The sequence below is a fragment of the Sitophilus oryzae genome, unplaced genomic scaffold (genome assembly GCF_002938485.1).
Source record: "Sitophilus oryzae breed Bouriz unplaced genomic scaffold, Soryzae_2.0 scaffold_85_pilon_pilon, whole genome shotgun sequence".
Taxonomy (NCBI): Eukaryota; Metazoa; Arthropoda; class Insecta; order Coleoptera; family Curculionidae; genus Sitophilus; species Sitophilus oryzae.
Window position 1 is genome coordinate 2150719 of NW_022147483.1, and position 26685 is coordinate 2177403.

The window sequence follows — 26685 nt, forward strand, 5'->3', positions numbered from 1 at the left end:
TTTTTAGACAATGTCTTCCAATAAAAAAATATTTTTTAAATGTTATTTTGCGTAAAGATATAATTTTATTTACAGATAACGGGTAGACCTAAAAACAACGCATAAGCTTTAAAAAAACACTGTTATACTATATTAGAATAAAAACACCATGTATAAATGTTAATTTATGTGAATTTACAGACTTCGAAAATCGCAGTTGAAAAAACGAAATCAAACATATCTATATTTTTGGTATATTTAAATATATTTCTAGTTTATAAAATGGTTGATAATTGTATTTAGGCAACTGGTAACACGCCAACGTCCTAGCGCCATAAAATGGCGGGGTATGAATTTACAATAATTATAATAAAAACAAAAACCCGAAAAATATAAATGGACATTTTAGAATTGGAAAAAGCCTTAAAATTATTGTGATAAATAGGTTCATTTGTTGTACTTAGACGATAAAGTTAAAAAACATTCCTTTGAGAATGCAAAAAAAAAACAATTAAAAGACATTATAGTTAGGATTTTCTTTTATTAGATTGTTCTCAGTATATTATAAGCATATGTTCAATATTTACTATGTTATAAGGAATTTGTTTTTATTTCGGACGGAGAAGTGTATACTTTGTATTTTTTAAAAGTAATCTGTATAAAAGGAAAATATATATTTATCAAATATACCCCATTTGTTTTTGTCTAATAATTTAGAGTAATTTAAAGAGTAACTATAGAGTTATAATCTGTACTTTCCATTCAATAGTGTCCAAATATTCTATATTTTAAGATAATAAAATAGTATTTTCAGTTTGAATTTCTTTTAAACCGCCAGAAATTGTTTTCAGCGCCATAAAATTTTTGTGGCGAGTTCCTAAACTAAAAATTTCTAAAGCACCATCTTCTGTTCAATAGTTCAACTAAAGAAGTATAGTTTTCTATTTAATTGCATGTATTGACATCTATTAGACAATTGTAAAACTCTCCTAGTATCGAAATCTGCAAAAATTTGATATGTGCTGACATCTGATGGACGCTAGTTTAATTTCAATATTAAAGAATACTGTATTTTGTTTACAGATGCTGTCATCTATGGGACAATTGCCAAAGAGCTTAATTTTATTTTAAAGAAATCTGTAATTTTTAGACGCAAAAACTATGTTTATACAGAGCCCTCTATAATTTGAAAATTGTACTATTTAACAATAATTTGAGGAATAATTGTTTTTTGCATATATTTGAAAACTTTATAGCCGACTTTCTTCAAATTTGTCAATGATATTCTAAATTTTTGTCAAAGATTAAGTCCAGAAGTCAGGAGTTTCAAGATATATATATTTTTTTTTAATTAAAGATCTCTTTATAGCAGCAAGTTAGGATAAACTTCAAGAGGTGGCAGTAGCATTTTCTGTCGCAAATTATGACAGCGATTGTCAAAAATAAATTCACATTTTCTGTCAAGCAGCCGGCGAAGATGGACGTGAGTGATCACGTGATAGAAGAAGGATAGAAGGTAAACATTTTTTTTTAAATTTATCTTCTTAATCATTAAACTTTTTAACATTATACAACATTCCTTATCAAACTTAAAGTATTGATATTAACGAGAACTACATATTTTACTGATTTTCCTGAATTTTGGCCCTTTTATGATGAGATAACTTGTCTCGTTCGTATGATTATGAATGATTTCAACTAATCGGAATATTCTGATCTGTTTGTTGATGTATTTTCTTTTTAACTAATGTTCCTTTGTTACTGAAATGTTTTTTGTGTTTCAGCCAGCTTACAAAATCATGGATTTGGATGATATTTACCGCGTGTCATAGATCTTGAATGGTGAGTGCCTGTTATCATATTCTTGGTTTATTTTAATCAAAATTAGTTGTATTTCATGATGATTTTTATTTAGACAAGCATATGACTGAATATGCCGTGTTGATAATTTTTTTCTGAGTTTTACAAACATAATTACTGCAAGTTTTTCAAAGTGCTTTCGATAAGTAACTTATTATTAAGTACTATTTTTTTTCAGATTATGAACATATTTCTTGATGAAACAACCTGAGAAACCATGAAAGACCCTTAAATAAGGTAAGCATGACCTAGTTATTTGGATTTAAATCTAGCCCTAGCCAATATGGTCTTTTTGTTAATGAATTAAATTCTGAATATTTAAATGAATCTTAAAAGAAAGAAATTTTGCTTCTGTAATATAAATGCATTTGCGGAAACATGAGTATCATTAAAATATAAGAGATATAACATAATTTAAAAAAAATCATTCAAATTATTAATGATGATAAAAATTACCGTCTGAAGGTTTAATGATTTTAACTTTTGGCTGCATTTTTATTGCTGAATAATTTAATTTTAGTTAAATACTCAAAAAGATGTCTGAATATACATTTTTAATTATTTTTTCTTAATTTCAGGTCAATCTTTTAGTTCAAATCTGCACTAGAACTTCAAGAAATTCAGCATTTTGTAGAATGATCTGTCTCCACCTAACTTGGTCTCTCTTTAGACCTGATACCAGTATTGTCCTGAATCTATAATAGAGGATATGACCTTTCTCTATTGTGAGGACCTGACCATGGTCCTCCTCCCTCAAATTGAAGACTCACCAACTAGCTGTCCTTACATTGGAATTCTGGCAAAGCTTTTGATACGTCCCTGTTTGCTTCTAAGTGGTGGACGGCTTTCAACCCTGGTTTTTTTCCTCTCCTTGCTGGGACATAGGTTAGAGGTACAGATGCCCCAGGCTGTTTCTTGGTTCCTTTACATCTCTTTTTCAAGGAGTGTTTTTGCTTTTACTTCCTCTGGAACTTCTCCCCTTCCCTAATTTCAGCGGATCGTCTAGTCCGCCTGGTTGGCCTAGCGGAAACGGAAGCTTGTGTAGTCTGTTGGGTCTAGAGGTAGACTCCCGATCTCTTATTAGAGGAGGTGGTAGCTTGTGTGTCCACTTGAGCAGACTGGTCTCGCGCAAATGTCAGCTGTCTTTCCTGTAGTTCCCTTTGAAATGGGTCTCTTGGATCTTCGCAGTCCAGGCAGTTCAACCAAGAATGGACGGACTAGGTAGTGCCATCCGACATCGTTATACGTCTTGGTGCAATTCCCTGGCCACGACAATACAGCTGGGGACAAGAAAATAAGATGCTCCTTAAATCCAGCTAAAATACGAGAGGGGACTCCGCCTGTCACACCTGACTGGGAGCTTCCCCACCAACAGCAAGGTCTCATATCCGAGAGGAAGATTATTATTTGGTAAGTTTGTTCTTCAATGTGATATATACGAGGGTACTTTGAAAAGTTTCCAAACTATATTCCGTGAATGTCGCTACATCCAGAGTAATGGTGAATTTGGAAACTATTCAGCTACTATACCTACTTTCTTAGTTATAAATGTATAATAAAGAGTTTTAAAATGATGTTTATAGTTATCCCTGTCATAATATAAAAAAAAATTGATGATAACATGGTTTCTGATTGTTCTATCAACTTCAAAAACCTTTTTTTATATGGATTATTCAAATTTCTAATGTTTTATTTCTTTTTCAGGTCTTTGAAATTTAAAGAAGTTTGCTGTTTTCATGGTACTGAATTGGTGAGTACCGTTTTGTTTAAAACTCTCTCTATAATAAATAAAATTGTAATGATGAAATTTTAAACGTATACGCTATTTTGAGTAAACTCCATGAAAACCACTTGCCCTCACTGATAAAAAATTAAGAAATTTTACATTTTAAATATGTTTTCATAGTTAATTAATCTATTTTTTTTCTTTTGCAGATTTTTCAATGGCTGGAGCTTTGAACAAGGTATGATCAACAAAATTCTTATTTTATCTAACACGTTTTGTATGATGTTCTTAATATACGCTATGAATAAAACTTTGATGTCAATATATAAACTGATATAATTTTTGGAATATTTTGTTTATTTTGTTAGGATTGTATGTGTATAAGTTTTATTTTTCTTACAGATATACAGCATATGGATGTTTGTACTTTAATGAAGAATTTTAATAAAATAATTTTTTATTATACATTTTGTTTTATTTTTAGATAAATTTTCAGAGTTGTTTTTTTTTAAATAAAGTTGATAGGTATAGTTTTTCTGAAGTCAGTTGGAATAGATTCAAATAGATTGTCGTCACTACTCCCAATGACTTCGGAAATACTATACATAGAAATACAATATGATCAAAAAAAAATGCCGTCAGCGATGGCTGTTAAATGATCACTGTCATTTTATATGTAAATATAATAGGGAATGTATTTGAAATATAATTTTAATTTGAAAGTTTCCTACAATTTTTTTGAATTAATAAGTTTTATTAAGTAAATAGGTATCAAAAAACAATGCGACAAGATTTGATTAAGAAAAACTGCAAAATACATTAAATAAACAATTTATTTTAACTAGTTTTGCCTTGTATATCTCTATAAATATTTTGTTTCTATTATAACATCACTGTCTCTTAAATGTACGTAAAAAAAAGAAATACCCCTCTTACAGAAAATATTTGCAAATGTATTATTTACATCTATCAGTAGCAAAACAGTAGAAATTAAAAAACAGACTTTCGAATATCTATTTAAAAACAATTCAAATAAACAATTTTTCAAGAAGTTCAAAAAATTGGTATGTCATTTATAAAAAAATCTGAGTTTATTAAATGAAAGAATGCTACTATTATAGAGGAAACCCCTGACATAACACACTTTACTACTGGTACATATAAATAATCGCTTATTAGAAACGATTCAGCTCAAATCTAAGCCGACCTGTCAAAACTCTGAATACCCAACGATGTTCAAACATCTGACAAACTCCGCCCCTCCGGTCCAAGGCTATTTGACATCCCCGCTCTTGATTTTCTCCACTATCAGCTCCAGCCTCGCTGTCAACTTCTCCAAAGACTCCTTGGTCTCCTCGAAGTTCTGTTTGCGAATCGCCGCAATAGCGCTACCTATGTTCAACTTGACCGAGTTCAACAGAGCGTTTTTAGGATCAACTTCCGACAATAAAGCAATGTCGCTGAGTTCAAAGCAAACGTACAGGACTTGGTGACAAGTCGATAAGTGGTTAGCCCACTGGTTATCCTTGACGTAAGCCTTGTAAGCTCGCTGGAACCTCTGTGCCTTCAGAATAGTACTTGGAGCTAACTTAGCGTACAGCTCCCACAAAGGAGGCTCTCCAGGAAACAGTGTTACCACCCTACCCAGTAACTCCCTAGTTTTCTGCAAGAATCTCGCGGCTGGAAGTCCCTCACTGTCAATTGTATCATCAATAACGTCACAAACCAACTCAGCCAGGACGTGGGTGTTCAAGAACTTCTCTTTCAAGTCCAACAATCGGTGGTACGACCTGATGACGTCGCTGTACATAGAAATGTCAGAACTGACCAGAAGGAAATTCTCCCAGACTTTCCAATTTTCGTAGTTACATTTGAGGGCTTCGAGGAGAGCCTGGTGGGCACTTCGTTTGTTGCCTATTTTGAGGTAAGCTTGCGCCAAGTTGTTCCAAGCTTCGAAACCATCCGGTTCCAGGGTGGTGTATCGTTTGTACGCGGTGGCTGCGACTTGCCAGTTTTGGGTCTGGTGGGCTGCGTAACTGTGTGTAAAATAGTAACACTTTTATTATTATTTTTTTCATTTGAGGTATGATAAAAAAAAAACGGCGTCAAAGACGGCTAAGGAATAACAATCGACGATAATTTTGACAAGATAAACCTCTAAAAATTGACACATAAAACTTAATCATCAAAAATTAACACTAATTATAGAAAAACTGAAATGACGTCTAGGACGTGACCTCGCCAAAATTATCATCGATTGTCATTCCCCAGCCGTCTTTGACGCCGTTTTTTTTTCGACAGAATGGTATTTTCTATATTTCAGAATTTAAATTCTCTAACATAGTATTCTTTAAAATTTCTGATATTAAAAAAACTTACCCTAGTCTGAACCATACGTTGGCTTGCAAAGGATTAATGGACACGCTTTTCTCGAAATGCGGAATACAATTCTCGTATCTCTTCCTATTGAACAGGTAATTACCCCAATGCCTTTGAGCTCTATGGCTCCTTCTCTTGGATAAGTCCCAAGCAGTCTCATAACAAGTAATATCATCGGTAGCGTCACCTAAACATGATGATAAAATGATGATAAAAAATAATTTACAGTATCCAGAAAACCATATATACAGGGTGTCCAAGAAATAAGTGCAAGTATTTTAACTGGTAGTATAGTTCAACCCTAGAAACACGCCTATGAGGGTCTTCTTCGCGAAAAAAAAATTTTGAAAATTCGAAATTTTTTGAAAATTTTTTTAGAATTGTTTTAGTATTTAGTTAAAAAACATAATTTCTTGATAATATGACAACATAGGTAAATTTACACGAAAGAAAATCCAGAAAAGATCCAGTGGTTCTCAAAAGCAAAATATAATTTTTTTTTAATTTTCAAAGTAAAATAACTCCGTTATTTTGGACTTATTTCGAAAACGATAAAGAGAAAATATGTTTCTTTTATCGAGATCTACCACTCCTTAAAATGCTTGCACTTATTTCTGGAACACGCTATATATAAAAGAATACCCCACTGGCATGGCTTTGGGTCCCGATTTCCGTATGATAGAAGAGTACAATGCATTTATAATGTACTGAACAAAGATAGAAGAGTAAAAACGTTGCCAAACGTATCAAATAAACCAAGAAACTCATTACACAGTAATGAGTTTCTTGGTTTATAGCATGTACATTGCTAAGAGACGTGGAAGGGGATATGACAGCTTCGTCAATAATAAAATTAAAATCCAGTACTTAGCATCCTAGCAAAGGGTGTACATCATGCGTTCAGCGCGTAAAAAACTGTTTTTTACGCGTAAAAAGTATTTTTTTTAAATTATTACTTTTTCAAACTTCAACATTTTTTTTTCTTCAAACTTTTCAACATTCAAGTCATTCAATTTAGTAGCTGTTAGTAAGAAGTTTTACTTCAAATTTACGCACATAGTGCACACGCATTTTTTAAAAAATTTCTGCTATATTTTCTACGTTGACAGTATGTGAAAATATTTACAAACAAAAAAGTTACACGATATCTAAAAATAACCATGTAATAAAAGTTGACGAACGTGTTTTTTTAAATTTTTTGAATGAAAAAAAAACAAGCCTATCAAATTTTTCTCATTTAATCTAAATCTAATATCTAAAGTGGTTCTCGAATTATCGCGTGTTATGTATTAAAAAGTTGAATTTTCTTCAATTTACCTTTTTTTTTCATTCCAAAAAAATGGACACCTTAACGATATTCTTAAGCCGCGTCCAAGCTACTCGAACAAAACGTTCGCGAACATATATAATTCCCACTATATACTCGTAGCAGCAGGTCGTAAACGACGGCACAGCCCATCGCATCGATCCCGAGGACTGGGGAGCGGGGAAGAATGCGAGAACCAGTTTGCTCTATAGATCTAGGATGCGTTTAGGTAGTCGCTGTTTTTTCGAGTGCGCGGATTTCGAGTGCAAGCATTTTATTAAATATATTAACCGGTAAACAGTTTAAGAACTTTTATCGTTGAAGCATCAATATTTAGCAGGCGGAGGGTCACAGGGGTCTTTTGGTAGATTATTCGTTATAGTGTATTTTTAAGACCTGTATTCATTTTCAGCCGATTCTACCAGGTGTTTCTCAAAAGGGGCTCACTTTTTTACTTTTTTATTTTTTCAGATAATACAACGAAATTTGATTTGTTAGTATATGACATAAAAATAAAAATAAAATGATAAAAAATGGGATTGATTGACGTATTCAATTACCTTCGGTCGCTTCCTGTTTCACCGGAAATGACTACAACTTTGTATTTTTAGATTGTATCCTAAGTACTTTTTTACTTTATTTGATAGAAAATGACATTCTGAATAGAATGACATACCATACGTCAATTTTAGACATTTCCAATTAAATAAAAATAGCATTTTAAACTTCAATCTAGAGTGCCAAGACAAATAGGTAGTGACCGAAAATAAATGAAAACGTCGATCAATCCTGATTTATGTCCTATACTAACATACCAAATCTCGTTTTTTATCTAAAAAATTAAAAAAGTTATAGAAGTGAACCACTTTTCAGAAACACCCGGTATATTTATTTCTAAAAATGTAATGGTAAAATTTCATTTCCGGTGTCAAACTTACTATTAAGTAGTACTTTTTAATTTCAGAATCCCATAATAATTTTAATAATAACGGTTTTTAATAAAAATAATCATAAAAGTCTTTATTAACAAAAATTAACTTATATGGACGAAGTCTAGCTACATAGCTATTCACACTCAACCCACAATAAAATTAAAATTATAAAATCTTTTCTTTGTGTAAACAAATTAGTTGTAAATTTTTTTCACAATTCCAGTCAATAACTGCGTCTCCCATTGTCGAATACTCGATAAAAAATAAAAATCACAGATGGACGCCCGAAATTAAATGAGACCCTTCCAAGTGTCCGGTACAATGTCCGCCGAAATGCACGCCGTTCGCTCCTTTTGATTTACCGACACCCGTCGGAAAAAGAACGCGCGCGCTCTAGCATAGGCAGACGCACGGTCTGGCGTACAAGCTAGCCGTTCGGCGCTCCGCGCTCCTTAATTGTTCTCTCCTGTACTTGTTGGCTTTATTATTTATAAATCTACCTATCTCACAATTTTCACTTAGTATCTGTTTAATTATATTATGTTCGCGAACATTTTGTTCGAGTAGCTTGGACGCGGCTTTATATGTAAGTCGATTCCAAATGCCCAGAAACATAGTTAATGGTTTTATCTAGTTGTACTTCAAAAAAAAATTGTAGAAATAAACGCCTTTCGACAGTGATTTTACTCCACTAGACAGGCTAAGACGCACCTGTATCTCCGATAAATGTGGCAACGCTGCAACAGCGCGCGTTTTACTTCCGCACATGTAAATACCGACCCAAGAACAAGACTTGCCAACGCGGTATAGTAAGGCCGTAGTATATTCTTTTATACCATCCTGGACACTTTATCTGCGTGATCTCTATTTTAATGCATGCAACAGAGATAAATATAAATGACTGGTTGATAGACAGAGAGACAAAATAAAAAGCGGCACACAGTGTTGCCGGTTTTTACGTGTGTAGAAAAAAATTTACTATTTTAAAAACTTTCGTGTGTACTACTGGTATGAATATAATATATCTAAGATAAATATAATCTATTGCAGCTGTAGTAAAATGAGTAACTAATTATGAAAAACAAAGTTCCAACCCTAGAGGCAACGTTTTACATAAACGCCTACTTGTGCGGTTTGACATTTTGATGCAAAATCCCAACTTTTATCTCTTTTTAATACATTTGATTTTCCATTAAGCTGTTTACATCACTGTCTTACACATTAGAATCCAGAGGACGCTTTTATGATGACCATATTGGTATATCGAAAATAGAGTAAGATTAATTCTCACCTAACAAACACCACAATTTGACCGTTGGCTTCTTGTCCAGCTGTTTTTTGATTATTTCCGCAGCCTTGTGCCTTAATTTTAGGATCGTGTAACACACTATCACTTCCTCCCATAATTCCAACTTCAAATATACATCGAGGGCGTTCTTGGGTAGACCAACGTTTAACAACAAATCGGCATATTGAGTTGTAACCTACAAGAATTTTTATATCAATATAACTGCAAAATAAAACACTAATTCACTACAATACACCAAAACACTTTTACTTTTTGCTAATTGACTCTAATTTGACGCAAACCAAACTTTACCTTCCATAGTGGTGGCAATCCTGTACTAAAAACATCGTTAAACCTATCACATAACTGTAACTGTTCGTTCCTAAAACTATTTATAACCTCTTCACATTGCCTTAAGGCTCTTTCGATAGTTCTTCTATTTTTGGACTCTGATTTACACCTGGAAAAAAATTATAACCGATACAATATTAATAAATAAATAAATAAATGCCTTTATTGTCAAAATATTTTACAATTTGTAGACAAAGATAAAGTAAACAAACAAAAGAGAATACAAAATAAGTATACAAATTACATTTTCAGTCTTATTGTTTAAAATAAACATTTATAAATGTTTACAATGTCAAAGAATAAAAAAATAAAAATAAGATTCAAAAATATTTAGTTTATATAAGTTTATAGTAAATATGGTAATAGCAAATATTAGACCAGTGTTACAAGATCAAATTCGATTATCAAAAGTCATTTACGGCGTAGTAAGCCTTGTCTAGTAAATAAGATTTCAATGCTTTGCGAAATGAAGAAAATGATGTTATGGATTTGATTTCAAACGGTAGGTGATTGTGCATTTTTTTCGAGTTGTATAATATTGAACTTTTAACTAACTCTGAGCGTGGGCTAGGTAGATAAAGATCTTGCTCCGCGTTCCTGAGTGAATAAGTGTAAGATGGCCTTTCTTGAAAAGCTGATACACTCTTACGTATTAGGCAAACAGATTCAAATATAAATAAGGAAGAGTTAATATTTTCAATTTTTAAAAAAAGTCCTGGCAATGAGTTCTGCCAGAGAAGAACAAACGTAGAGAAGGGACAAAAACCGTCGGCACTATTGAAGTAGGGGGGACCAAGTTTTGTGACCTTCAAATTGGCGTACGTGACAGATAGCATGTTTATAGTAGTTTATGTTTATAGCTACACTGAGAGAAATTCAATGAAGGCAAAAGAAATAAGAAAAGTTGTACACTGAAAAAACGTGTGTGTTCAGTAAAAAATATATTAGAAATATTTAGGAATCATATTGAATAGTAACTATTTTTTAAGATTTAACGGTTTTCCGCGATTTGTGGATTTACCGCGTTCTAACCATTTTCTAACATATTCCTTTTAGAGAGACATTTTCAAATCGTATCTGATAATATTGTTTGTTTCGAAATTAATATTTGAAAGTTGGTTTTTAAGTAAAACAATTTTAAGAAAAATTCGAATATTTATCAGCTGTTATCACAAGCAAACTAAAAAGTAAATAGAACTAAAAAGTAAATAGCATGATTACAGTTGAGGGTTGGAACTGGGGTATTAAAATAGCAAAATAAAACACTAATTCACCACAATACACTAAAACACTTTACATCAGTGCATCAGCAGATGATTAAAAAACATAATATCTTTATAATATGAGAACAGAGATGGTAGATTAAATTTACAAGAAAGAAAACCCAGAAAAGATTTAGCTGTTCTAAAAATGTTTAATTTTCAAAGTATCTCGGTTATTCTGGATTTGTAACGGTAAAAACGGTAAAGAGAAAATATGCTTCATTTATCGAGGTCTAACAGCCCTGAAAATATTTGCACTTATTTAAGACTCACTCTATATATTAAAAAATCATATTTTACCTAAAAAACCATATTACATTTAAAGATAACACAACTCAAATTAGCGCCGCTATATATGCGATAAAATATTTAATTTTCTTATCTTTTTGTTTTATTTTGAAGTCTCCATTCGTATATTTTATAGTATAGAATATTTTCAGCCTGATAAAAAGTTTTATAGCATTTATAGTCTTTTGGAAATTGAGGACATGGGTGTTCCAAATGTTCTTTGTTCATTAGACTATACAGTTTTTGTGAAATTGATGGCCCAGTACTAATATTCTCAAAATTAGAATTAAGTAAATATTTTTTCTAATTCATTTATTCATTTATATAACAAGGCTTTTAATTTATACCCCCTTTGCACAAGGGGGCAATTTATTAATTTTGCAAAAGGCAGTTTTTAATAATTGAACGCTAAAAACCTGCATTTATTTTAAGTTTTAATAATATTTAGTCCTGAAAGTTAGATTCTTTCTTTAAGTACTATTATAAGGTAAGGATAAAATATAGATTAATTAATTCAAAAAAGATTATTTACACAAATAAACAAATAGTAAGATTTCAGGACTTATCATTAACAATGGCAACGCTGGCCGTATTCCAAAAACACGTTGAGATGACAGTTAGCATGTTTACCTCCCACTCCAAATTTTTAGGCGGGATTCGTTTTGTCGCTTCTCTACGTTTGTTCTTCTCTGGTTCTGCTGTTTAGTCCCAGTGAATATCAAACAGCTCTCTTCTGGAGCTTGAAAATGTGGTAAAATTGAGTCGTACAACACGTACCCCCGAATGGAAGGGCATATCTGAGGTGCGACTCAAAAAGTGCGTAATCAACAGTTCTATAGTTACTGACAAGTTAAGCTCCTTAGAAACAGATCTTAATGCAAAACAGGCAGAGCTTAATTGTTTCGACATTGCGTCGATATGCATGTCCCATTTCAGAGAATTGTCTACAACAAGCCCTAAGAATTTTACAGATTTTACGACGTCAATGGTGGTGTTGTTAAGTACAAAAGGCTGCAGCGAGTTTTTATATGACAAAGCTTTGGTTTTAGAAATTTTAAGACTCAGGAGGTTCGAATCTCACCAAGATTTAATGGTGATTAAGTCATTTGATATAATCTTACCTTAAAAGTTAAAAAAACTTACCTTAAAAGTAACGCAACTACCCTAACACAAAACGTATTTTTATGTGACAAAACCAGCTCTATAAAAGGCAGTAATTCCTCAGTTTGTAGTTCATCAGGAGGTTTAGCTATTAACATCTCCTGCACGATGGTTAAGAATAATTTTTGTGCTGAATTCGACAGAACTATCTCCCCGTTTATACTGTTCGTGTAGGCTACATTATCTAGTCTCACATCGTCATTCAGAGGTAAATTTTTAGGTAAAACTGAATCGTCAGTGTTTAGGGCAATATCAAAGTCGTAATGTTGGGTAGTGCTCTCTATATTACCGTTGGTTCGTTCGTTTGAATTAGTGTTTTGAGTTTTTTCTTCTAAAATATACAATTTTATCAATGATTAATACTAAATAGCAATACTAAATAATATTTCCAATAAAAAAAAATTGAAAAAACACTTACCATTTATGTTTACTTTTAACGCCAACTGGGATATTTCTTTTTCCTGATATTTAGTCCTTTTTCCAAGCACTCCTATATAATCATACTTCAAATTTAATAGATCTGTGGCGGAATTGATGTGCTCCTTGGCCTTCGAAACGTGTCTGAAGAGCAGGTACAATTGTGCCACCTCAATATCCAAAGCTATTTTAATATTATCTATAAAAAAACTTACTTTAATATACTAGGTATAATATCTATAATAAAATTAGCCTGCATGTCATAAAAATATATGGCGACTGCACGTCGCAGTGTTGCCAGAGCTACATTTTTACTGGTAAATAAACCAAACCGAAAGTGCACACTATGTTTCATTTAATTTGGTAATAGTTTGGATATCTTTGATGACATGCACGCAAATTTTTAATGATTTCTCTATATATTACCTATACCTTTCAACGTAGGGTTTATTTGAAGCAGTTTATATAGTCTGTCTGCATCAGACAAAAGTGATGGACAAAGTTCCTCGAGACACTGTTGATGCAAGTACAAAGCTCTCCAATACCACCAAATATTCACAACACTGTTCACAATGCACCATTCGAAGATTATTTTTGCTGTAACCTATAATAACAAACACCCTGTATTCTAATAAAGCTCAGGCTTATTTTTAACTCACCAGTAATTGAGGAAACTCCGTTAAACAGTTAATTTCTTCGTTGTTGTAGCTTAACATCTTGGGGAAATTTATCAATTGAAATGCGTCCCCTTTAAGAAATGCCCTAACTTTGTCGCTTGGGTCTGGTTTGGTGAAATTCACTTGTGTAAAGGCAACCAAGCAAGCAATTCCAAACTAACAAAATTAAAGAATAAACATAACAGTTTGTTTCACAAAATTGAGTAACCTATTACCTTAAATATTTCTGCTCTTTCTTGATCAGTCTTTGAGTTTAACTTAACTTTTAGATTAGTAACATCGTACTGAACTTCCAAAAAGATATTCCACGTTTCCTCATCCAGCAAATAGCTTTCTAGATCTTTAAACGTTTTTTGAATATCTTCCCTGCACGATTCCCTCTCATTTTCCTCAACTTTTCTCGGTATTAACAGGTACTCCTGAAGCAAATCCACTAAATCGGCCATTGTAAAACGTTACATAGACTTAACACTACGAGACAATCACTTAAAAACAATATTTTACAATTTAATTATGGAAAAAATGCCCAAAATTCCCACATGGCTCATCCAAAAAATTAAACTGGGTGAAAAAAATGGCTGTCATCGCTGTCAATGTCACTTCTTCTACTCTTTTAGCGGCTTTTCGAAAGATTTCGCTTTATTTTAGAAAAAAAACACCGTTTATATTTCTCAAATAAATAAAATATATTTAAGATAAAATGTATAATTCAATTACAAACTAATTCTTACATTTACAAGAGTTTCTTAATTAAAAACAATAAAAAAATAATTCATATGGATTTGAGGCTAACTTCGCTCCTATTAATACAGGGGCGGTTTAAAAAATACAAAGAGATTAATAAATAAAATGAGTTTGAGTAAATTGAGTTATGTGGGTATTTCTTGTTCCGGAGTGGGTAAACTATCTCCAGAATTCTTCATTAAACCTATATGTAGCTGATAAGCGCTTCCAAACACATGATTCGGGTCAATAAAGTCATATTTCGCCTGCAAACTTGTGAGATTCTTATCACTGATCAAATAAGCGTTCCAACCCCATTGTTTGGCACCCTGATAGTCCAAGGATGCTTTATCACCGATATGTAAGCATTCTTCAGGCTTTATTTGATTTTCTTCAGACTTTTCGAGAGCCAAATCGAAGATTTCCTTGTTAGGCTTAAGTACACCTACCTAAAAATCATTTTTTTTGTATAAAACTGTTACAGAAAAAATTGTTTTTTACTTCATAGGAACTTATGACAAACTTAAAGTAATCTTTGAGCTTCATATTGGTTAAAATAGTGTGAATTCTTGGATCAAAATTACTCACTACACCCATCGGAATGTTTTTACTTTGAATATAAGACAAAAGTGCGGGAATTCCGTAGCAATGTTGCCAGCAAGCTGACGTTTTATACATTTCAAGGAGGTGCGATGCTACCTTGTCAAGTTTATCGTCATCAAAAGGCAGTTTGGATGATTTAAACGTTTCTTTAGCTACGGTCGTCCACCTGGAATATAAAAGGTATTTTACTTTCTGAAAGTCCCTCGTAAAATTAGGGTAGGTACAGTGTTGTCAAACTGAACGAAATATACGTAAAACTTACCAGTTTTCCCACCCCAAGCCTGTCGCAAGCCCGAAATTGGGGTGTTCGTTGCTCATCCTGATAAATTGTTCTTTGAAACTTTTATTTAACGCGTTATTATCAGCCACAACGCCGTACATAGCTCCTATTTCTCCATATTGTTGCCCAGGGACGGTTCTTAAGCGTAATAAGGTTCCTGTAACGTCAAAAGTCACTAATTTTAGCTTGGAGAGATTCATTGTCTGCCGGAAACCCTAGAAACAGCGCGAAATACTGAAAAAACTGAAAACGATTAGGTAAACAAGATGTTTGCGGTGTTGTCACGACTCATGTTGTGGATGGGGATTTTTCACAGCGTGCTGTGAAAAGTCTTGTTTACGGAATCGGTCATGGAAGAAAATATTGATGCGGTGCGAGGATCAAAGGTTGTCTTGAGCTACGGGGGTGTGTGAATTGGTTGTCACAAGTTAAACACTACCGGGGAGTTTGAGGAAGTTTGTACAATATTTTGAGTTAATTAATCAATCAATAAATTAAATTATATTGTTTGTTATGAAATAATTAAAAAAATAACTGCATTTTCTTAGAATTGACTCAAAAAGTTCTCTATTTTGGCAGTATTAAATTATTAATTGAAAACGTGTTTAATTATACTGTAGGATAAACTCACACAATGTTCACTTTTTAATTCTACATCTAACAAAAAAATAATATACAAGGTGTTCCATTAAAAAAAAACAAGAAAAATTACTTTATATTTTAGAAAGTTTGGCATAGACTTTTGAACGCCCTGTAGGGTTTAAGATTACGATATAATATATTGCACAGTAAATACAGACCAACTATAATAAATACCTAGTACAGTTTTGATTTCAGGACATTTCTTGTATTTTTAATATTTTTTTTTAAAAGGCTGGAAAAACATATTTTGTTTACTTATTTAAATCTCTGAAAATATCAAAACAAATTTAATAATATCTTAGGATTATGTAAAGTGATCAGAAAGGAAGCCAAAAATGCAATAATATACAGGGTGTTTTAAAAAACATTTAAAAAAGAATTCCAATCCACTCATACTTTTTTGAGCCACCCTGTAGGAGTTAAAATATTTTCCTGAATACTTTAGGTTTACACTTAAACAAAATTCTTAAGTATTTTTATTATAGGAGCTACAGAGATGCCCGACGCACTATTGCCAGACCCTGTATATATAAGCTTCATTTTTTTTACTTACCTATACATATTTTTCTAGAAAAGAAAAATTTGAAATACTTAATTTTGTGTAATATTATTTTTTATACTATTTTATTGAAAAAAATGCTATAATTTATTTATTCTTTTAAAACTATAATAATAATAAGCTTAAATAGACCATGATTCGTATATAATCATGCTGATAAAATTTAGTTTATTTCCATTTCCACCCTATCGAGAAAATCTGACATAAAATAATCTGCGCAAGCCTAATTTTCCAGCTGTTTTCCAATGATTTTCACGCACTAGCAATGTCAGTTTTTCAAGATTTTTCTCGCTACATTACTCTAAATAAACATTGTTAACAAAAAGAACGATTTAAAGCAAAATTAAGTCTTTTTCAAGAGTTCTATATCATATAAAATATTAATAAACACACAAAAGACACAAAAAGCTCCTGGATTAAAGAAAATATGATGGAAAAAGAGTGCGACATAAAAATATTGTAAACCAAACCAAAACAGAATGTGAAAAATAAAAAAGAAACCATAAATTTTAAAAGATACATTTTTGTGGCATATCATCGTTATGAAATCTAGCCATGGTGGTGAAATTTCCCAAGAATATATACGGTGACCCAAATAACAACCTGGATTTCAACTTAAGAACAATATGATTCTGAGTGATATTGCCCTACGATTTTTCATAGTTTATTTTGAGATTGGTGCTGTTTTTTCTAGCAAGGTTCTTCAAGAAGGTATGATACGTTCTATATTTTATTTAGACAGGGTCGTGTATCGTAAATTTTGAATCGTAAATTATTAAGTTATCGTAAACAACGATGCAACACCCGGTATACTATACACAGTATCCCATATAAGAAAAAAAACTACAGAGATCTCATAGAGAACGAACCAAAAGATATACAGCGTTGCCAATAATATAAAATATCCTCCAAATTTAGGTATTTTTTGTAACAATCTTTTTATTGTATTTTTTTTTGTCCTCCTAGATTTGACTTCTGATTCATGTTCACCTCCGCTACTAGCTCTTAACGGTACACAAACAGAGAAAGGGGAATTAAGAATAAAGAAGGACTATTCCCATGTGAAGGAGGTTAAGTTTTCTGGGTCCATCGGACCACTGGGTGAGAAAAGATTGTGCAAGATAAAATGCATAGGTGGGCAGTGGGTTGGACCACTGTGCGTAGACCAGCAAGGTATGTAGAGAATGATTTACTTCAAAATAATATGGTAGACAACCTTAATAGTATTTTGAATTCTCCAATAAATACCAGAATATTATACTGGGTGTTCAATATAAAATAAAAAGACTAACTTGCCTTTAAAAGTGACCAAAGTTCAATATTAATTTTGTCTCACCCTGTATATCTTTTCGGGTCCAGTTTTAATTTGATTTAAAGTACAATGGATATTTTAACTAAATATTAGGCTATATCGGGTAAATTACAATTTAGATAGATTTTAGCGATGTTTAAATTTTTTATTCGCTTTTAGAAAATGTTAAATATGTCAAAAACCTTACATTTTAATCATATCATTCTTCAATGAAACTCACCTTTATTTTTTTCTAGAATCCGAAAATCAATTAATATATAGGGTGTTCAATTACAAAAAATACAACTTTGTTGATGTGTACCTTTTTTTGAGACACTTTATAAAATCCAGGTCTTGTAAACTCGTTTCTATTAGTTTTCTTCGGGGCATTTTTATTCTAATTTGTTTATAGAATGTTAATTATCAAGGAGCACACGTTGTTTTTCGTTAAAAGTGACTTTTATTGATAATTACCTCTAATTTTATTGTTTGTAGTATACGAAAAAAATGGTAAATTCGTGTTTTAAGTTACTGTTCTTTGAAAAGATGTTTATTAAAGCTTGTTTTAGACTTGTAGAGGTAATTTCCGCAATTTAGAGTCGCTTAAATACGTAATTCTCTGAAGAAGCTGATACTCCAGGCTGTAAAACACTATAATTTTAAAAAATGCTTTAAATTAACTTACATAAGCTCTTAAAATTTCACTTCAATACAAACTGTCGTACTCTTTGGAGATTCGTTAGAGAGGCGACACCCTGTACTTGCACTTATTCAAGAGAGGCCCTGTACAATTTTGGAGAGTTTCTTAAGCACAGAATACAGGGTTAATTACAAACTACTGTGTATTCTGTGTTATTATTGTACTTATAATTACATTTTTTATTATCATATGGTACAGATAATACTCTATTTGTAGATAATGGTAGATTTCAGCCGTTATTTAAAAACTGCAAGCTGGAATACATCAATCCACATCTTGTAGTGACATTTAAGAATATAACAATACATGTAAGTAGCCCTTGTAAAATAAAAAACAATCACAAAGTTTTAAGAAAGTCAGACACACAAAAACATTTAGAAAAACAATTTCTTTTAATAATGGAATTTTAAGAATCCAGGATTGGTATTTCCTCATGGGTCACAACTACAAATCAGATGCAGAGAATTGGGACTGTATAAGCTGTTGGGTACTGCCAATCCTAGGTGCCATAACGGTGAATGGTCTACAAGGTTGCCCAGTTGTGTATCAACGACACTTCTTACAAATTATACAGGCACGTACATTCAGAGTTTTTTTTTCAAAAAATATGCAGATAATCTATTATATCAACTTATTCAAATAACTTTTTGTTTATAACAACATTTTTTATTGTAGAAGATTCTCCGCCTACAATCCTGATTAAAATCCCATCTGGATCAGCTAGTGTAGAACCCGGAGGTGATCTAGCGGTCTTTCCAGGCTCTACCCTTCATTTCGAATGTTTATATCCCAGAAGAGTAGGGTCACCTGACTGGACTTGGACAACACCACTTGGACAGTACCTGACAGGTATATATTTAAAAGAATAGTTTTTTAATTTTTATACACTCACCCACAATAAATTTGGACAAATTTTTATCTTTTGTGATAACGTTGCATTTCTAGAGATCTTTCAAAATTTATGTTTTGAGTATAAATGCGTTAGATTTATTTGAAAAATACCGTATTAAAAACGGCGTCAAAATGATGGCTATGAAATGAAGATCGCTGTCTTTTAAATGTAAAATTATATGGGAAATGTCATCGATCATCATTTCCCAGCCAACTGGAAGCCGTTTTTTTTCGATTGTACGGTACCAATTTGCTGTATTATTTTTATTAGGACCAGTAAATACTAGAATTTAAGATTGTCTAGATCCCAATCTAGTTTTTTTTTCCAAAAAAAATACAATTGGTGCTTTTTATTATAATTTTGTGTATAGTTTCTTGGGATCTTAATGAAACAACTGTCATTTTTGTGTTTGAGTGTACCAACATCAATGATAATGACTAGAGTACTAGGTATATTAAATTTTCTTTGAATTTTTTGTTTTAAGGTTGGGCTATAGCTTCCGAAGAAAGAGACTGGAAATACCGATTATCCATTTATTATGCCAAATCACAAGATTCGGGTACTTTTACCTGTGCTACACCGAGAGGAATCACAAACAGTATCACTCTTCACGTCATTGGTAAGTTTATTGTTCGCTAATATACGTGATCGCCGCGATTCAGCGGCAGGTGTATCTTAGAGATGAATGAGACTGATGGCCTTGGTCTTGCAAAAAAGCAGGAACAAGATCAAGACCAAGTCTAGCATTAAATCTGCCAGACCAAGATCAAGACCGAATGCAAGACTTACCCAAGATCAAGACAGCAGAGTGAGAACCAAGACAGCAGAGCATTTTTGAGCAGTCCACGTGTTTATCAAAAATATTGATATTTTAATACAAAATTTGTGAAACAAGTTATTTATTAATTTTTTATTTTACACTATTTGTTACAGGTAAAAACTTTTTTTACAGCAAAATAAAACACTAAATCACCACAATACACCAAAACACTTTTACTTTTACACTGGACGCGCGTTTCGCTAACCATGTTAGCATCATCAGCAGATGATTATAAACTGTGTTTATAATTGTTGAAGTTTATAATCATCTCTGCTGATGATGCTAACATGGTTAGCGAAACGCGCGTCCAGTGTAAAAGTAAAAGTGTTTTGGTGTATTGTGGTGATTAAGTGTTTTATTTTGCTATTTTTTACGTGTAAAAATAACAATAAAGTTTCAGTTCAAATATGCGCACATAGTGCACACACACTTTTTTATTGTCACGTTTTATATTGTAATGAGTTTTTTTTCTAGCTGTAACATGTGAACCTATATCGGTAAGCGGGATGCACCTTACAGTTCGAGTCGAAGGCACACGCTTAGGACACAGTGCCTACTTCTACTGCCCCACAGGCTACATGGTCAGTGGAGCTCCAAACCTTACATGCCAAGCTTCAGGTAAATTACTAACTTAAAATAAGAACTTAGAAAAATGGTTTGAATATTTTTTTATCTAGGCAAATGGTCGGCACCGGTACCAAAGTGTGAACCTGTCCGCTGTCCATCGTTTAGTGCCCCAGGTGGTCTTACTGAGCCCCATTTGCAGTTAGAAGAGCACAACAACAGTTTTGGGGGTAGAGCAGTCTTCAATTGTGCCTGGGGGTACAAATTGGTCGGTATCCCCGGATTGGAGTGTGAAATAAATGGGAATTGGAGTGGTAGATTACCCAGATGTGTTCGTAAGTGTCCAATAATAATAGGTATTCCCAGTAGCCCAATAACATGACAAAAGAACCTTCTGCAGTAATACTCCAAATATCTGAGGAATTGTTAGAAATATCAAATGGAAAAAATGTTAAAACTATCAAAAATAGTAGATAAAATAGTACTTTAACTTTTTCGGTTTGTAACCGCTACATGAGCTTGCTATATCTACAAAGTTTAGATGTTATTATACTACTACGGAAATTTCCACGGTATAGCTTATCCTTAACCTTGAAATATCAATGTTTTCATTGACCAGTATTGTACTTTTTAAAATTGAATAGTACGACCATAAACTGGACGGCTGCATTTTCTTTGATTTTTCAGAAAAATATGCTAAAAGTATGTTTTCACCTGCTGTTTCTTCTCGACGTTTTTTAATTGCTTCCATTTTTGAAAATTTTTGTATTCCTTTTCATAGGTTATTCGGGATTTAAATGGAATTAGTTCGGATATGGCGTATGTCGCCTCAGCCTGAATCTGTTGGTAATTTACTTATTTCGTTTTGAGCCATTTCTGGCTCCAATTCAATCAGCAATCGACATAAAAGAGAATTAAAAATATTGACTCAAAACTGACAACTAAAAAGACAGCTTTATTTATTTGTCAAATTACATAGAAACCAACGCCAACCCAGCACAATATTTTTTCTACTCGTAATAAATTCCTTGAAATAATAATTTCTGAATATTTTTTAAAACGTAACTGGCTATGGAAACAAATATTGTTTTATACACGACGATAAAATTGCATTATCGTCTTGTATAAAAAATAGCTATTTTTTAATACTGCGTCTAAAAGAAAAATAATATAAGGGGGTTCCAGTTTTTCAATTTACAATTATTAGAAAATGTTCTTTGTTTTAGCTGTTCAATGTCCTCCACCTGTACTACCCCTGCATGGTCACTTGATCCAATCGGAAATGCCTGGAATGGACGGTGGACGATATGCTGTTGGCAGTTTGGTTCAATTTGCTTGTAAAGGAGCCCATTTGCTTGAGGGTGAAGCCAGCATCATATGCACCGAAACGGGATTTTGGAGTCATCCACCACCATTTTGTAAGTCAATATTACTTTATTTAGAATGTAGAATGTATGTCTATTCTATTGTGTATTTTGTTTCTTCTTTTTATTAACGACATTGCTAACATAAACATCAGTGGTAAAATATGTCTTTTTGCGGACGACCCTAGCTTCACTTGGAGCAACAAGGACGTCACGGCACTTCATAAGATTATATCAAATGACTTAATCACCATTAAATCTTGGTGCGATTCGAACCTCCTGAGTCTCAACATTTCTAAAACTAAAGCTTCGTCGTATAAAAACTCGCTGCAGCCTTTTGTGCTTAACAACACCACCATTGACGTCGTAAAATCTGTAAAATTCTTAGGGCTTGTTGTAGACAATTCTCTAAAATGGGACATGCATATCGTCGAAAAAATTAAGCTCTGCCTGTTTTGCATTAAGATCTGTTTCTAAGGAGCTTAACTTCTCAGTGGCTAGAACTGTTTATTAGGCACTTTTTTAGTCGCACGTCAGATATGCCCTTCCATTCTGGGGTACGTGTTGTGCGACTCAATTTGACCGCATTTTCAAGCTCCAGAAGAGAGCTGTTCGATATTCACTAGGACTAAACAGCAGAACTCATTGCCAGGACTTTTTAAAAAAATTAAAAATATTAACTCTTCCTTCCTTATTTATATTTGAATCCGTTTACCTAATACGTAAGCATGTATCAGCTTCTCAAGAAAGGCCATCTCACACTTATCCACTCAGGAGCGCGGAGCAAGATCTTTATCTACCTACCCCACGCTCAGAGTTAGTTAAAAGGTCAATATTATACAACTCGAAAAAAATGCACAATCACCTACCATTTGAAACCAAATCCATAACATCTTTTTCTTCATTTCGCAAAGCATTGAAATCTTATTTACTAGACAAGGCTTTCTACGCCGTAAATGACTTATATTTTGATAATCGAATTTGATCTTGTAAACACTAGTCTTATGTTTGCTATTACTATATTTAGTATAAACTTACTAAATATTTTTGACTCTTATTTTTATTTTTTTATTCTTTGACATTGTAAACATTTATAAATGTATATTTTAAACAATAAGACTGATGACAATGTAATTTGTATACTTGTTTTGTATTCTCTTTTGTTTGTTTACTTTACCTTTGTCTACAAATTGTAAAATTTTTGACAATGAAGGCTTTTATTTATTTATCCCCCTTTCTTGAGTTATAACTCATGTCCTCGCGCACTCAGTGAGGAGTGCACTCAGGTGTTCTGGTGTTCCTCCATTTTTTCCAAACTTAAATCAAGCAAAATCTTTGATTTTTCTCGGTCTTAAGTCCTGAGAAATTTCTTCGAGTGTCTTAGATCGTTGGAGGATTCCCATTCCAAGTTACAGATGGAGTCTTCCAGATTTTTGAGTTCTGCTTTAAGACTCTATTACGCTCTACTGTTCGGGTCGCTCTCAGGGTCGGGTAAAGCGGGTGTGTGGCCGAAGGAAATATATATAATATATTTCAGAAATCTGCCGTCTATTCCTTCTCTCCAACTCCGTCTAGGTCTCCCTCTCTTGCGTTTGCCTTGTGGTGTCCAACTGAGTATTTTTTTCGGGATTCTGTTCTCTTCCATTCTTTGTACGTGCCCGTACCACCTGAGTTGGTTAATTTTGATGTCTTCTGATATTCGGTGTTTAACGCCCATGATGTTCTGAATTCTTTCATTTCTAACTCTATCCAGTTTCGATTTTCCGGCCGCGCGCCTCCAAAAGTCCATTTCTGTAGCTTCGAGTAACTTAAGGTTTCTTTCTTTCAAAGGCCATACTTCACTACCATAACTAATGATACTTTTAACTAACTTTTTTTTTAACTGTTATAAATTTTGTGATTGTTTTCTTTTGATACGGCCTTATCCCATAAAATACTGTTGAGTTGTCTAATTGCTTGTCTTCCCTGGTTGTTTCTGCACTTAATTTCTTCATCAAGGCTACCATCTTTGGCAGTGTTTTATTTCTTGCTGTTGCTGTTCTAGGATTATGTTCTGTTGTTCGCCGCCGATACACATATATTCCGTCTTCTTAAGGTTTACCTCCAGCCCCCACTTGTTATACTCTTCAATTAGTTTGCGGGTCATATATTCCAGATCCTCGTAGTCTTGAGCTAGTATTATTTGATCATCAGCGAAACAAAGAGTGTAAAGTATCGAGTCGTTTAATGGTATCCCCATCTGTTCACACTTCTTTTTTCCACGTTTTCAGAGCTTGTTCCAAATAGATTTTAAACAGTGTGGGCGATAGACAGCAGCCCTGTTTAAGACCTTTGTTTATGCTGAATCCTTTGATACTGTTTGTCCTTTCTTTACTTGGCTAGTGTTGTTCTTATAAAGTTCTTGGACAGCCTTAATTAATGTTATGCTGATATTAGTTTTCTCGAGGACTTCCCACAATTTAACTGGGGTACACTATCATATGCTTTCTTGAGGTCTACGTAGAGGAGATGTATTTCTTGATTTCTTGCCATCTTTTTCTCAATTATCTGTGTCAGTTTAAATAAATGGTCGACCGTGGATCTACCAGCTCTAAATCCCGCTTGTTCTTCAGCCTCCATATCCCGGTATTCTTCCTCAATTCTCTTTTTGACCAATTTTCCATAGACCCTTGAAACAGAGCTCAGCACGGAGATTCCTCAATAGTTATCGCAATCGTCTTTACTTCCTTTCTTGTGTATTGTTCTTATATATGATGTATTCCATTCTTTCGGTATATTTTCACTATTAAGGCACTTTTGGAAAAGACTAGCGAGCTGCTTATATAATTTATCCATGCCGTACTTGAGTAATTCTGGAGGTATTTCACCTGGACTAGGCGATTTTCTATTTTTCAGGGTTTGGCAAATTTGTTTTACTTCTTTCGTATTGATCCTCAGTGGAGAAGCTGCGGTTCTTATTTGAATGTCGGATTGTGGCTGAAATGTTTGTTGATATTCGGCCCTTTCTTCGGTCAACAGTTTAGCAAAGTATTCGTCCCATTTTGGTAATGTAATTGGTGAGATGATATCTTTAGTCTTCTCTTTTCGAAGGGACCTTAATATTCTCCAGCTTTCGGTACTTCTACTACCTCCTATATATGTATTAATTCTTGTGCAGTTTCTTTCCCAGCTTTCCCAGCTCAAAGCTTCAGCATTTGCCATAAAATAGCGAGCAATTTGTTACAAAACCATATAAATTATATATCACTATAATCACAAAACTTCAATCTATTTCCGTATTGTAACGGAATTTTAAATAATATCTTTATTTTCGAGAAAATTTAGCCCAAACATTAGGAATATTTTGTTGATGTTTGACCATCAAAATCTTAAAAATAAAGAAGTTGTCTAAAAATGTGCTACAATACGGATATAGTATAATCTTTTATCTTTAATTTCCTTCTTCATTTGTGTAAAAATACCTAGCCAGTTTTAAATAAAACGTTAAATTCCGAACGCTTATTTTGCTACTTTTTCGGACTACTGACATGAACTGTTAAGTTGGTTTAATTAATTTTAGTCCTTTAATTTTTACAGGTAAACCAAGATGTCCGTACTTGGGCGAACCAGAGAACGGGTCAGTGGATCCAACAAAGTTCGCCTATGATCCAGACGATGAGCTCCAAGTGACTTGTAATCCGGGATTCGAATCCAGACTTGAAGAGCAAAGATTAAAGTGTCTTCCTGATGGCGAATGGAGTGGTACTTTGCCAAATTGCACGAGTTACGAACAAATTTAATGATTATCCTTTAAAGAAATATCTAAAAAGTTACCTACCATTTCAAATAAAGTAAAAGAAAAAATACTAGGAAATTATATGTATTTAATAAGAATGTTTTTTTAACAGAGTATAAGCACAATATGGAAACTTTTTTTGGACAATAAACTGTCCAGAAAAACCTGTAGATATTTTTTTGATAATGGTAAAATTTAGCCGGCGTAATTTTAATATTTCAAAGAATTAAATAAATATTGGGCCTATATTCCCCCCACCGTTTAAAGCCTCGTCTACACATAATGTTTTGCCTGTCAGTCATACCGGTTCGGTCAAAACGTATCAAATAAAACACTAAGTGTAGTCTGAGCTTAAAATACTCTACCATTAATTTATTATAGAAACTCGTAATTATAATAAAGTTTAAAATTAAAATTATATTACCTACCTACTAATCTTAAAGAACTTCCATAAAAATATTCATTTTGTATCAAATATAAAGTCATCCGAAACAAAAAAAAAATAATAATCAAAAAATACTACATTAAAAAACTACAATTTTTGGACGATTTTGATATTTTTACACAGCTACAACGATTTATTACATCATCAAATTTCTAGATGGCGTTTGTAAAATGTATATAACGAAGAATATTTGTAAAAAAAAACAGTTAAAATCAAAATAAAATGTTCTTTTAAAGTATTTGTTTTATTTCTGATATACAGTATGTCCCCGGATTGTATAAGAGGAAAAACTTTTTTATTACTGACATTTTGAGAAAAATTATTTATAATAAATAAAAAAAATGAAGACTTTAACTCCCTGGAGCTACGAAACAAAGCAGAATTGGACCTATGTTAATATA

The 26685-nt window shown here is 32.8% G+C and overlaps 3 protein-coding genes and 1 long non-coding RNA gene across 6 annotated transcripts; 2 read left to right on the forward strand and 2 right to left on the reverse strand.

The window, feature by feature from the left end:
* The first annotated feature begins 1439 nt into the window (after nucleotides 1-1439).
* LOC115890175 lies at nucleotides 1440-4021 on the forward strand. Of its 2 annotated transcripts, XR_004051587.1 has the most exons (7): nucleotides 1440-1495; nucleotides 1764-1821; nucleotides 2018-2076; nucleotides 2418-3249; nucleotides 3544-3589; nucleotides 3775-3803; nucleotides 3968-4021. It is a non-coding gene; the product is annotated as an uncharacterized LOC115890175 (long non-coding RNA). The 2 variants fall into 2 exon arrangements; XR_004051586.1 differs by lacking the exon at nucleotides 3968-4021 and having other exon boundaries at nucleotides 3775-3946.
* Nucleotides 4022-4384: 363 nt separating this feature from the next.
* LOC115890051 (tetratricopeptide repeat protein 27) lies at nucleotides 4385-14238 on the reverse strand. Of its 2 annotated transcripts, none has more exons than XM_030910163.1 (9): nucleotides 13842-14238; nucleotides 13609-13782; nucleotides 13382-13553; nucleotides 12951-13148; nucleotides 12515-12863; nucleotides 9783-9930; nucleotides 9474-9666; nucleotides 5945-6131; nucleotides 4385-5601 (listed from the first exon to the last, which is right to left on the reverse strand). In XM_030910163.1, exons 1-9 carry the CDS (start codon nucleotides 14070-14072, stop codon nucleotides 4839-4841), a joined length of 2415 nt encoding a protein of 804 aa, XP_030766023.1. In that variant the 5' UTR covers nucleotides 14073-14238; the 3' UTR covers nucleotides 4385-4838. The 2 variants fall into 2 exon arrangements, with proteins under 2 accessions (XP_030766023.1, XP_030766022.1); XM_030910162.1 differs by having other exon boundaries at nucleotides 13376-13553.
* A 77-nt stretch (nucleotides 14239-14315) lies between these two features.
* LOC115890052 (rhythmically expressed gene 2 protein) lies at nucleotides 14316-15605 on the reverse strand. The gene is made up of 3 exons (XM_030910164.1): nucleotides 15215-15605; nucleotides 14851-15118; nucleotides 14316-14798 (listed from the first exon to the last, which is right to left on the reverse strand). Exons 1-3 carry the CDS (start codon nucleotides 15430-15432, stop codon nucleotides 14496-14498), a joined length of 789 nt encoding a protein of 262 aa, XP_030766024.1. The 5' UTR covers nucleotides 15433-15605; the 3' UTR covers nucleotides 14316-14495.
* Nucleotides 15606-16561: 956 nt separating this feature from the next.
* LOC115890164 (locomotion-related protein Hikaru genki) lies at nucleotides 16562-26336 on the forward strand. The gene is made up of 10 exons (XM_030910326.1): nucleotides 16562-17144; nucleotides 17400-17606; nucleotides 18641-18732; nucleotides 18836-18998; nucleotides 19100-19273; nucleotides 19801-19935; nucleotides 20611-20754; nucleotides 20814-21035; nucleotides 21927-22118; nucleotides 25641-26336. Exons 1-10 carry the CDS (start codon nucleotides 17060-17062, stop codon nucleotides 25841-25843), a joined length of 1617 nt encoding a protein of 538 aa, XP_030766186.1. The 5' UTR covers nucleotides 16562-17059; the 3' UTR covers nucleotides 25844-26336.
* Nucleotides 26337-26685: the final 349 nt, after the last annotated feature.